At 32.8% G+C, this 13,105-nt stretch overlaps 1 protein-coding gene across 1 annotated transcript in view; it reads right to left on the reverse strand.

The window, feature by feature from the left end:
- Positions 1-6,964: 6,964 nt before the first annotated feature.
- Positions 6,965-13,105, reverse strand: part of LOC142223212 (uncharacterized) — a 284,670-nt gene continuing 278,529 nt past the window's right edge. Inside the window, exons 5-8 of the mRNA XM_075293064.1 lie at positions 12,236-12,346; positions 8,854-12,124; positions 8,066-8,092; positions 6,965-7,970 (exon numbers count right to left, since the gene is read on the reverse strand). Coding sequence (XP_075149179.1) covers positions 7,797-7,970; positions 8,066-8,092; positions 8,854-12,124; positions 12,236-12,346 — 3,583 coding nt within the window. The 3' untranslated portion in view covers positions 6,965-7,796. The remainder of the gene's footprint in view (positions 7,971-8,065; positions 8,093-8,853; positions 12,125-12,235; positions 12,347-13,105) is intronic.

Below are 13,105 nucleotides of genomic sequence, written 5' to 3' on the forward strand. Positions count from 1 at the left end.
AAATAAGTTAATAATTTTTGTCAAATTGAAGAAATTGCATATGTTGAAAGAAAAAATTGGATTTAAATATTGGTAAAATGTCTTTAGCGCTGTATGAAGTTCGAGACAGGTACAATTTTAGTAAAAATTACTCATTTGGGAGACCTATGAACTCAATTTAAGTAAACTTCTGCCATTTTAGGAAAATAGGAACTATTTTAGTTTTTAGTAAAATTGTGCACTATATTTGTATACAACTTTTTTTCTTATTTTTAGTTCAAGTCATTAAAGTTAGCAAAAAATTATTCAAATAAAAACATTTACTCATATTGTGCACAATTTAAATAAAATCAACTAATCTTCATTGACTAAAATAAAGTTCAGTTGGCATTAGAGCCCCTTTTTTCTGGGTGTAGTTACATTGTTGCATTATGTAAAGCTCACTCTTTTTTAAAAACTTATTATTTTCTCAATACGTTTTTGTTTTTGCCTGAATCTAATGATATCTAGGGTGAAGACCGGTGGGCTTCAAATACGTATATATATATTGTTTAATTGTATATAATATAATCGTATATAATTTGTTAAATTCTTCACTGCTGATTAGAAGGTATACTTGGGTGTGTAAAACTTTACTTATTTTTTTTTAAATAATTTTAATGACAATTTTCAAAAAAAAAAAAATTGTCTGCGAATATTTAGATAAAAACAATCCAGAAATATAAACATTTATTATTATATAGTATTTAAATTTATTTAAAGACCCGTAATTGTCAAGGTTTTATTTGCAGTTTTCCCGACAATATTCACTGCTTATTAAGTGTTGTGATAACCATGTTTAATTTTTCCTTGTTGGACCCCTCTCATTAGGACACCTGGTGTTTTCCCACTTGAGTACCTAACTGGTATTAGTTTTAAACATTTTCAACTCTACTGTTATGTGTTTTTAGCGACTGAAGTCACACACACACACGGGGTCAGAGATTTACACTACCACTACATTATCATGTTACTACACTAAAAAGTCCATACTTGTGTCTAACTTCAGGGATGAGAATTGCATTAAGAAGCAAAAAAAAGAGAAAAAACAATTTTAGCTTTGAATGAGAGCCTTGGGTAATCTCCCATCTCACTCCTTTTCTACTCTCTCTATTCGTTTTTCTCTTTTAATTACAACATTCCCTTAGCAATTACTTAACACTTATGTGTGAAAATTATTCGAAATATAGCTAAGGGGCTTTAAGTTTTCAAAATTGGACTTTTGGAATGGACAGGATTAAATGATGTCATAGCGAGTGTTGAGTATAGAAAGGAGTTTACAAAGTTGATTTGATTATAAACCAAAGAAAAAGTAATTTGGGGTAAAATGCTAACATTTAATTTGGGTTCTTTTACGGGAACTAATCCCCTTAAAGTAGGCTCTCATATTGCAAACCTCAAATTACATAATAAGCTTTATTATAGCCTTTATCAGAGGGGCAAAACTCCAGTTGTTTTTAAAAATTCCAGCACCCCAAGGATGTATATATTAAATTGCATAAACCAAAGATTGTTGAACATTTTCAAATGTGTAAAATAAATGTTGTTAATTTTAAGCTCGTACACAAATTAAACAAAATCCTGGGAAGCGATTCCAATTCCCTAGCCATAAAAGGCCGAGAAGGATTTACAGGCAACCCTTTGTGGAAAAAGCTTACCATTTATGAAATTCTGGTCTTGGTCGCCCAAAGAAACCACACAAATGTTGTAAGCCCTTTTTTGTGTTTTGGGTTTTAAGTCGAGCGAATGAGCAACGCCGGTCTAACGCCACAAAGTATGACATACAGAGAAAACTATTTGAAAGGGAACCCAAAGCTGGAGGTGTGCTACTCTATAATCTTCCGTATTTGTGGAGGGGGGTAGGGGCTTTCATTTCATTTACTCGCCATTTCATTTGAGTAGACTTTGAGGTATTTTCCTTTCAGAGAGCAAACGGAAAACAAAAATAAATATGAATGTTTATAATCACCCTTTTGGCTTACCTTCACAAACCGGAAAACGTGCCCTTGTCATTTGTAAGAAGTTCAGGGTATGTTTCAACAACTGACAAACAAAATGTTATGATATTAAAAGTTCAAAAGGTAGCTCTCTGAAGAGGGGGAGGGGGCAAACCCCAAAAGGGTAGCTTGGAAATGGCATCGGAAGATACTTATAATTAAATGTGTATACTTTATGAAGTCCTTTTTTGTTTGTTTCATCTTCTGTATAGAATATTGCCTACTTTTAGGCTTTATACTCACTTGTTGTTTTTGGGGTGGCCTATCTTTTAGGCTTCTTTGGCGATTACTGAAAACAAACAAACAAAGAAGATTTCTTTTCTTTTATTATTTTTCAATTTCTTTTTTTTTCTCTTTATTAATTTTATAATAATATTCACATGCTTGTTTTCTCATCTCCTGCTCCTCAGTTTTTCGTTTTATTTATTTTCTCTATCTTAAGTATTTGGTTGGTTTGGTTAAAAATTCGTGTTTTTGTTTTTGTTATATTTTTACGACTTGAGTATATACAAAGTGTAGGAAATATTTAAAATAATTCTCTATTTGACAAAGAATTGTTTAACAAGAAAATAATTGGTTCTGTAAAATTTCCCTTGAGATGACAAAAACAGAAAAGAAATTAAATCCTCCTTTGGAATTAAATTAAATGAAATATTTTTTATTGGTTACACTAAAGAGGAGGTTTTTGTTTTGACATATATATAGTCAATAATATCTGTTATCATTTGGAATAATATAGTTTTTAGATAATAATAATAATGTAAATGCATCAGTTCTGTTTTGAATCATTTTTCTTTTTTTTTTTTGAATTTTGTTTGTATATCCGGTTTTTATTTCGTTTAGTTGTTATAGCTTTTTTGTATTACTCTAATTGGTTTATTGGACTTTGCTTTAATTTCTTTGGTATTTACATTTGTTAAAATGTTTTGAGTTAGATATATACCATTTAATTTGTTTTTGGGGTTGTTTCTATATACGTGTGTTTTTTAATATGTTTCTTAATTGTATACTATATAATTAAAAATTATTTTTTATTATTAGTTAATAGTTAATTTTCAATGCTTTTGTTCTACAATTAGTATCACGATTGTCTTTCTAAACAAAATATTTTTAAAAGAAGGATTTTTAATAAAACAAAAATCACAAATGACAAAAAAATAAATTATACAAATCATAGATGGATTTTAAAATACTAAGGGGTACCTTATGGTCGTTTAGAGAAGTGACAGCACATTACCTAAAACTGCCTATTACATATTGACAGCAAATTTATAACATTACCTTGCTCACGAGTGAATAGAGCAACTAAGTCCTGAAGATAATTTACTCTATGTGATCTATGGTGGAGGGTTAGGTTAGGTGGCAGCCCGGCGTTCCACATTGCAGTGGAAGCACTAAGAGAAGCTTTGAAACACACAGAAACCGCTGAAAAACGTTTTGGTGTTCGGTCGAAGCAGGAATCGAACCCATGACATTGTGTATATAAGGCGGGCATGCTACCCATTGCACCACGGTGGCTCCCGTAGTGGAGGGTACTAAAGATTCACTGCATCATTGTCATTCTGTTTGTGACACATCGCAATACTGGTCTACCTGTTTCGAGAAAATCGGCTGGATTGAAAATTTGCTGAATTAATTTTAGAAATGTTTATTGTTAAAAAAAAAAAAAAAGATTCTACTGCTAGGACCCTTATATTGTTGTGGGCCATTTTTGAATGTCCTCTGAAGGGGACATTAAATGGTTCAAAATCCTCTTTTGTTAAAGATCAAAATTTTACACATAGCACCCAACTCTTTTACACTTACCACAACTTTTACATTTCAGTGTGGTTGATATGTATTGCAACCAACCTCAGTTTGCTATCATTTCTAAACCTCTTGTCTAACAGGTGACATATTTATTCCAGAGACAGTTCATTTTATTCTTTATAAGCCTACAAACGCTTTTTGATCTATTGCATTCAGAAACAAAATTATTCGCGTTGTAATGTAATCGTGATACTGTGACTGCTTCATATTCGGATAAAAATTCAGAAGTGGTTGTCGTTAGGTTAGGTTAGGTGGCAGCTCGATGTATCAGGCTCACTTAGACTATTCAGTCCATTGTGATACCACATTGGTGAGGGGTTGTCATTAGAGCTAGTCAGCCTATAAATGTGAATAAATATTTTGTTTCTCTTATCATTGTTTGTTACCGTTACGTACTGGCAGCGAAGGCAAAATTTGACAGAAATCCACTTTGCAGTATTAGAAAAAAATGCAACATAGATTGAAAAATAAGCTTGGACTAAAGCTATTGATGTTTCAAAAAGTGTAAGAGCCTACCGATCCCTAAAAAAAGTTAGACAAAGTTGGCAAAGATGCACGAAAGAGGCCAGTTACCAACTTGGGTATCTCCGATGAGAAGCCATTCCAAAATTAGCAATTTGTGAATAAACAAAATGATTACTAACTTGCTAAAGAGGTCAGCTGAAAACGTAAACCTACGATTGACCATAAGATGTGGACCACAGTACCGGTTGATGGTCTCTCCCTGCTCGTATTCATTGAATGTGGGTTAAAACAAATTCCAAATATTATCAGGAAAATATCCTAAAGACTGCCTTGGATAGAGAAACATTTCAATCGCAGACAATGGATATTCCAACAGAAACAAATGGGTGGTGACAAAAATCTCCAGATCTCAATCCGTAGGACTAAACGTCGTAACTACAAGTAAATTCCATAATATTGAATAGTTAAAAATTTTACTCACAGTTAGTTAAATTTAACTATTGATGAACAAAATTAACTCAGTGGAAGTAAATTGAACTTACGGCCATTACCAGCAAAATGGTTAAGAACTCCCAATGGGTGCGTAAATGGACTGAAGCAAATATAATAATAGCGAGTACGTATTTTCTCCAACGTACGAAGAAATTTCTCAGCGTTACTGAACTTTTACTGTGCAATATTACGAAGTCCAGTTGGACACGAAATTTCCATTTTTACTATAAATAAACTAACGATGAATGTCAGTTCTAACTACTGTTGAGTGAATCTACTTCTAGACAATAGTTCGTCTCCGAAACATGTGATCGTGAGGTGTTTCTAAAAATAGACACCCTTGACTGTATGTGTTAATGAATACATGCAGCCAAGCAAGAAAAGAATAAACAAAGTCACATTTGGTTGTTGATGAGTGTAAGAGCTAAGTGGCCCAGTGGATAGTGTGTTTAGTTAGAAAACTGATGGTACGCGGTTCGATCCTCCGTCCGGACAAAAGGTAAAATTTTATACTACAGAAGAGTAAGTGGTTTGTACTAAATATAATATGAAATTTAGAAATGGGGATCCTCCCCCTTGAGGTCTCCTTGCTCCAAGTCACCAGGTTGTCTAGGAAATCCGGACCGTTAATGTTTTCGTTTTCAAAAAATGTATTATTTAGTTAATTTTTTTACTTCTGAACAGTTAAATTTGAACTTGACAAAAGTCAAAACAAATTACTAACCGATAGGAAAATATTGAACTTACTATGGGTACATGCTTCTTTAGCGACATACGAAGTTCAATATTAACACTGGTTAGTTAAAAATAACTCGCTAATGGGTTCACTCTTCTCTGAGTGTATTATGCCAAAGTGTCGATCATCTCAAAAATATCAATTCGAAGTTATTCTAAAATTTGATGATTTTTCCTACAGTTTCTGATATTGAACAATATAATTAAAAAAATATCGCGCTTTAATTTTTTACATCTTACTTATCAGCAGACCCTGGACATAAATATGAAATTTGGAATCTTTTTTTTATTTTACGAAAAAAAGGGAAATGCCTAATATTAAGTGCAGAAATCGATAATAATTATTTTGCTGTGATATGGCGTTCTCACAAAGCATGTTTTGGGATTTGAAATGTTTTCCCTTTATAAGCATTTGAAAACGAGTAGTTCTCCCCATAAAAAAAAAAAACTATTTCAAAACACAAGTTTTCCTCCAAAACGCGTCAATTTTATAATTTAAACGCCCCTAATTTGGAATATGCTCTGACTGAACATACTCTCAACTCTAAGTCAAATCATTAATATAAATTACATAGAAAAAACGAATAAACAAAGGCTTTGAAGAACATAGGGACGTGAAAATAAAAAAAAAAGTTTCCCTTTACGATCACGGTATTTATTTGAACAAACGGTTGAATTTAGAGTAAATGGGCATTTCGACTTTCCATGGCAACCGTCAAACTAAAACATCTCAACTCGGTGTGAACGTTGAAATGTTTTGGAACAACGAATGAGGAAAACGAGTTAGTGAGAACATAGTATATGGCGTTAGAAAGATGATTGGTCTTTAATGTTTAATCTATTTTTACTTCAGACCCTTGAGCAAATTTTGTCTAATATTTTTGAAATGCTAGGTAAATTTTTTAAGAACATTAGACCTGATGTTAATTTTTGAACATTAGACTTAAATTCCATTCGTTATAAATGAAACTAAAACATGGCGTTATTAAAACCCAAAAAGGAATATGCCAAATATGGTTTATATGGATCCATTATTTATATGGGTCCCAAAGACACTGGGGTTCGATTTATCGGAAGTTAAGAATGGGATGACAGGATATGACCACCTATACCGATTCTTTCTTTGGTATAGGACTTAAATACATAGTTCTCCAGATTTCAATTATCCGACCTTGGTTTAAATGTTATAAACATTTTCGAAATGTGGGCATTAACATTAAATAAAATATATATAAAATAATATAAATAAATTTTATTTAAAATTATTTCAATAAAATAAAACAATATTCTATACTAACTAATATTAAATATAAATATACAAAATTGAACTAAATTAAATATTACAACAAAATATATTTTTAAATAAATATTTACACATATATTTATATGTATCTAAACTATTTCCTATTAAATATTTGCAAATTGAAATATATGTATTTTAGATATTTACAATCTAGACAAGTGCAAATACATGTGTTAGACTCCAATGTTTTGTTAATGCTTCAGCTGCCCCCACATACAATGTGGTATTAGTTAGCAAAGGATCCAGATTTAAATAAATTATAAAACTAAATAATGCTAATATTAAGCTACAGTATATTTCTACTATATTATTATATATTTCTATATTGAATTGTAGTATGTGTTTATGTATATTCATATTGTTTTACAATATTGTAGTTGTGTTTAGTTTTCATTACAATTTTCATTCATTTCATAGGAATCAGTGGCCCTTTTCGTGTCTTTATGTATGTTTTTTTTTATTTATAGAACTATGAAATATTTTAACTTATTTTTAAAATTCCTTAAATTGCAATAACATGTCATTCATATTTGCTCTATAAACTTTTCATATTTTTTTTATAAATTTTTCTTTTTTTTAGGTTTTGAATGTGACTTAATATATAGTTCTTATTTTCTTTTGGTTTGACATTTGGGGGGGTACAAAACTTTAACAACTGTTTGCATTTATATCTATCATTAGGTTTTACTGGTTTTTCTATAGTATATGCATTTACACTAGATTCTCATTTACATATGGAAATTATATACATCAATTATCTATACAAAAAGAACATTGCGACTTTGTATGACCTTGTCCCGTCACAACCACACTCCAAACCCTTATCCTCATATGCCTTAGCTTGATATGAGGTGAGAAGGCTGACACTTTAGCCATGGAGATAATGGCAATTTTCACACAAAAAGTCTAGTGCTTTTGTAGAATAAAAAAAATCGGTTTTCCTATTCATTTAATGATGGCAAAAAGGTTTACGATTATCAAAGTGTCATTCCAAATAGGGGTAATATGATGACGGCGAAGGAGATAAGAAATAGTTTCTCACTCGAACTACTGAGGGCTGATGCCTGACAGAGTAAGTCTTCGGGAAAGATTTCCAGTATTGGCATTTGTTTGCCCGAGGTGGGATCATGGCAGGTATTGGCCCGAGCTCGCTAGAAATATATAAAATAAAAATAAAAAATATTTTATTATTTTTTGTTTGTTTTTTTAAGAAATAGTTTATAAAACAAATCATAAAAACGCTTACGCGTAAATCTCTTGAACGTAAAGGAAGCTTTGATTTGTTACATCGAAAAAAAGAAAGAAAATATAAATTACTTCAAAAATTTTTGGAAAAGACTAAATAAAATTTAATAATGTAGAAAACTAAAAAAATAAAACATTAAATGCTGATGGAAAATTTCAGGTTGTATATAATGCACATAAAAAGCAATGAGCACGAGAAAAAAATCAGAAAATAAAAGCATTATTCTTAAAATATAATTTTTAAATTTGACATTTCACTTTACTTGACTTTAAAAAAAAAAACATTAATTGGACAGATTTCATGAAGCAAGTATATGGTTTCTACCATGCTTGAAACAATTGGATAGACGGACATCCATGACCAGGGATATTTTAAAATAGGAAATTTATTCCACTATTCTTATACTCTGACCATTATAATGGTCTAAAATAAAATTAAATTTTACAAATATTAATTTAAATTTTATAATTTAAATTAAATTTAACGAAAAATGCTTTAGTATTTTTTTATAAAAATATATAAGAAATATATGTTTTTTTTTTAAATTTTAAAAAAACATAAGATTGAAATCTCTGCATCAACAAAAAAAACTTGAGTTTATATAAAAATGTATATATAATGCTTTAGTATTTTTTTATAAGAAATATATTTTTTTTTATAAAAATTTAAAAAAAAATGTATAAGGTTAGTATCTCAACAATCAGCAAAAAATATTTGAGTTTATATAAAAATGTATATAAAATTTAATTGAAATCAAGATTGAATACCTTATTGTTACCCAATCTTACCTGAACCATTTGCTTCATGTCATCCTTTTGTATGACCTTTATTTGTGCCGATTCTCTCAGCCATCTCCGTAGCCAGTGACCAAACCACACCAGACCACATTCACATTCCAAAGGATTTTGGGCAGTTTGTAGACCACCCATAATACTTCGCGTCCCTACTGTGTCCCAATAGGTTTTATTGGGATAAAAGCTATCAGCCGCCAGGGCATTGATTTTATTGTCCGATATATCTATGGACAAATGTGGCACAGATCTTAGAGAGTAGAAAATACCCGGTGGTAGATCAGAGATTTTCGTATGAGATATTTTCACCAGTAATTTCTGACTGCGGGCTAGACCCTCAAAAGCTTCCGGTGATATTGTCTGAATATTCACCCCATAGATTTCCACTAAATGAAGTTTGGTGTTGTTTATCAATTTGGCAAATAGTTGACCTCCTATATTTGTATCCACACTATGGACCCTTAGCTCTTGCAGACCTGGTAGACGGGAGACAATTTCTCCTAGATTATTGTGGGCAGTGAGATGTAGCTTTCGTAGAGATCTAAGCTTGGCAAAAGCTAGAGGATTGATCACCTTAACATCGAGCAGGTTCAATTCGGAGAGATGCCTGAGGGAAGCCATATCGTGTACAGTTATTCTTCTCAAGGGATTATGGGCCAAATCCAAAACCCTCACCGATGATGGTAAATGTTCTACGGCGCAGGAGGCATTGACAATTTTATTGTTGGACACATTGACGAAACGCAATTGTCGCATTTCATGTAGCGAAGACAACTCCTGGAGGAAATTCCCACTAACATCCAAATATGAAAGCAACGGTAGATTCAATTGAGGCAACACGTATAGGCCCATATTGTAGACCTTTAGTCTACGTAGGCGTGGAGTATGTAGGAAGATCTCTTTGAGATTTGTGGTAACCAAAGGATTTGCCGATAAATCCAAATTGGTTAAATTATTCAGGAAACTGAACGTATTATCAGGCAAGACGGTAATCTTGTTATAGGATAGATTGATGTCATATAAAAACTGAGAGTTTATAAACATACTAGAGTCCAAATACTCCAGCAGATTGGCTGACATTTGTATATTACGCAGCGTGAAGCCCACATCGGAGAAGGCCGGTACCGGCCATACTGTTAACTGATTTTCGGATATATCCAAATACTCTAGCCGAGTATTCATGAATACTTCACGTGGCAAAGCCTTGAGTTTATTGTTGCTGATTTTCAATATTCTTAGCTTGCGTAGATTGGAAAACTGCTCCACCTGCAATTGGTCCAGCTTATTGAAACTCAAATCTAACTCCTGCAAAGAGTTCAAACCCTGGAAACTACGACGCCTTAGGCTGGTGATATTATTGTGAGCTAGATTTAAGATTTCCAAGAATTCCAAATCACCAAAGGCATGATTGGCCAGAGTTTGTATGGAGTTATGATCCAAGTTGAGGAACCTTAAGGTATTGGCCATATTGGCAAAACTATCGGTCTTGCTGATTAAATTATGACCCATATCCAGATGATAGATGAACATATACGATGACAAGTGATCTTCAAAATGACCGATCCGATTGTAGGTTAAATTCAGCTTTAATGGTGTACTGGTGTTGGAGACATAATGAAATGCCTTTAGGCTAAATGAACACATATTGTTGTACATCAGATCCAAGGCTGCCAAATTGGGTAGCGTGGTGAAGGCTTGCTGGGAAATATTCGATATTCGATTGTACGATAAATCTATGTAGCGCAAAAATTCCAAATTGTAAAAGGCATGCTTGTCAATCACGCGTATTTTATTCGATTGGAGATTGACCGTTTGCAAGTCGCCCAAATTATGAAATGTCTGAGAGGGCAATTTCTCCAACGAATTATAGCCCAAATCAATTTCAACCAAATGTGAATGGACTTCGGGTAAGAATAGACCTTTGGGTAAGGCCTTAAGCTGGTTGAATCCTAAATTTATGTAGGATAATTCCCTCATATTGGAAAAGGATTCATTATTCAAATGTTTGAGGTTATTATTGTCCAAGCCCAACCACATGAGTTGTTGCAAGGGATATAAAGCATCCAAGGGATCAATGGACTCCATACTTCTGGCTGGAAAGACGGCAAATGATAACTCCAGGATTTTCAAAGTTTTCGAGACATTTTCAAAGACCATGGGATGATGAATATTGATGTCGTTGAAGCTCAGGGATATCTCTTGGATTTGATCTAAGCCCGCAAAGGAATTCAAATGAAGATGGGTAATTTTATTATTCCTTAGTAAAATCGTCTGCAAATTGGAACCCCAAGAGTCTACAGTGAAAATACTTTCAGGTATATCACCTATGGAATTATAGCCCATATTCAAATAGGACAAATTTGTATAGTTTTTGAGGGCCAAAACAGGGATCATTGTAAAATTATTGCCACTCAAAGACAGAACCCTCAGATTGTCTGTATTCTCTGGCAAATTACTCAATTGGTTGATGTTGTTCGATGTCAAATACAAATATTTCAGACGATTCAAACGACCTATGGCTCCAGGAACTGCATTCAAATTATTCCTTTCCAAATCCAAATATTCCAAGGAATCTTCTATACCCTCAAAGGCATTTACATGAATACGCTCAATCATATTGAAGGCCAAAACCATATGGACTGTACCAATATCCCGAAAAGCAGCAGCTGGCAAATGGGTTATGTAATTCTTCTCCAAGTTCAAAGCCCTTATGTGAACATTCGAAGAGTTCGTTTGAAAACAATCCGTTTCCAAAGATTCAATGAGATTTTTACCCATATCCAATTTCTCCAAATGTATTCGCACCTGACGTTGATCCTTGGTCGTTACACTCCTCACTAGGTTATCTCTCAATGAGATTATCCTTAGGTCATACAAATGTTCAAATAAATGATGGGGAAATGTCGACAAAAGATTCCCCGATAGATCTATGGTTATAAGACTTCGTGGTAGAAAATTCGGTGATATGTGATAGATGCGATTATTCGATAGATCTAACCATAATAATTTTTGCAGTCGATTAAATGGTTTACCCGATTGATGGCTAGAGCCCGCATGGCTCAGACCTGGAATGGAATTTGATGATATATGGGATCCCTTGAGATGTTCATCTCGGGTTATGGTTTGTATAGCAGCCGATGAGGGATGACTTCCACCCTCATGCAGTGACGTTGGCGATACTTCGGTTATATCATTACCAGCCAAGTGTAATGATCTCAGGGTATCATGCTGAGCCTCCCAATTAACATCGAGAGATGTTATGTGATTTCTGTGATGGGAGAATAATTTTAAAATAAAAGGACATTAGGGTAGCGTATAGTTAAGTTTAGCTTAGAAATATAAAAAAAATATTATTATGGCTTGAAGAATTTGAATTTACCTCTGCGCCACTAATCGTGTTAGTGAATGCAATTTTTGTAAAGCTTCATAGGGTATGTGTTGCATTTTATTCCCTGATATATCCAAAGTCATTAGACTGTGTGTCATGGTGCTGTAATGATATAAAGAAATGACACGATAAATATTTAGACATTGCAAAAAAAGAACAAAAATAAACTTATGTAAAACGTATATTCATGTTCATTCATTCGACATAAAGGGTGACTCAACTCATTTAAAAAAGGAGCACACTTTGTCATGAGGGTAAAGTAATAATTTCGTAATTATATAGAATATAGAACATTTGTTAATTTAGATCTTAACTAAACTAACAACAGCACTATCTCAATTTAGTTGAAAATCATACTTTGAAATTTAACCCTCTACGAGTAATACCGAATTTTTGCCCATTTTTAAAATAGTCAGATTGTATTACTCAAAAGCAATAAAACTAAGCAAGAAATTCGGTACGGTAAAAAGGCTGGATTTGGCATTAGAGGATTATTATTCCGAAGGCTAACCCGATTTATTTACTACAGAAAATATCTTTGCCTACTTTTAGGCGCTATACGCATTATGATCATTTAGTCCCATGCTCTTATATAAGGAGCATATGACCACAACAAAATTATATCTATTTCTGTCTAAAACTAATATTTTAATTTATGTCCTGTTCGATTTGACGTCTCCAGGTGTGTGCTTAGCGTCCTTTTCTTACACTTCCCTGTAGATTTGACCTCCGGAGTCTCTTAGAGGAGCAAAAGTTATCCGATCCGATTGAAATTTGGTACGTGGTATTAGTATATTGTATCTAACAACCATGCCAAAAGTGGTCCATATCGGTCCATAATTATATATAGCCCCCATATAA

Source organism: Haematobia irritans, chromosome 2 (assembly GCF_050003625.1).
Source record: "Haematobia irritans isolate KBUSLIRL chromosome 2, ASM5000362v1, whole genome shotgun sequence".
Taxonomy (NCBI): domain Eukaryota; kingdom Metazoa; phylum Arthropoda; class Insecta; order Diptera; family Muscidae; genus Haematobia; species Haematobia irritans.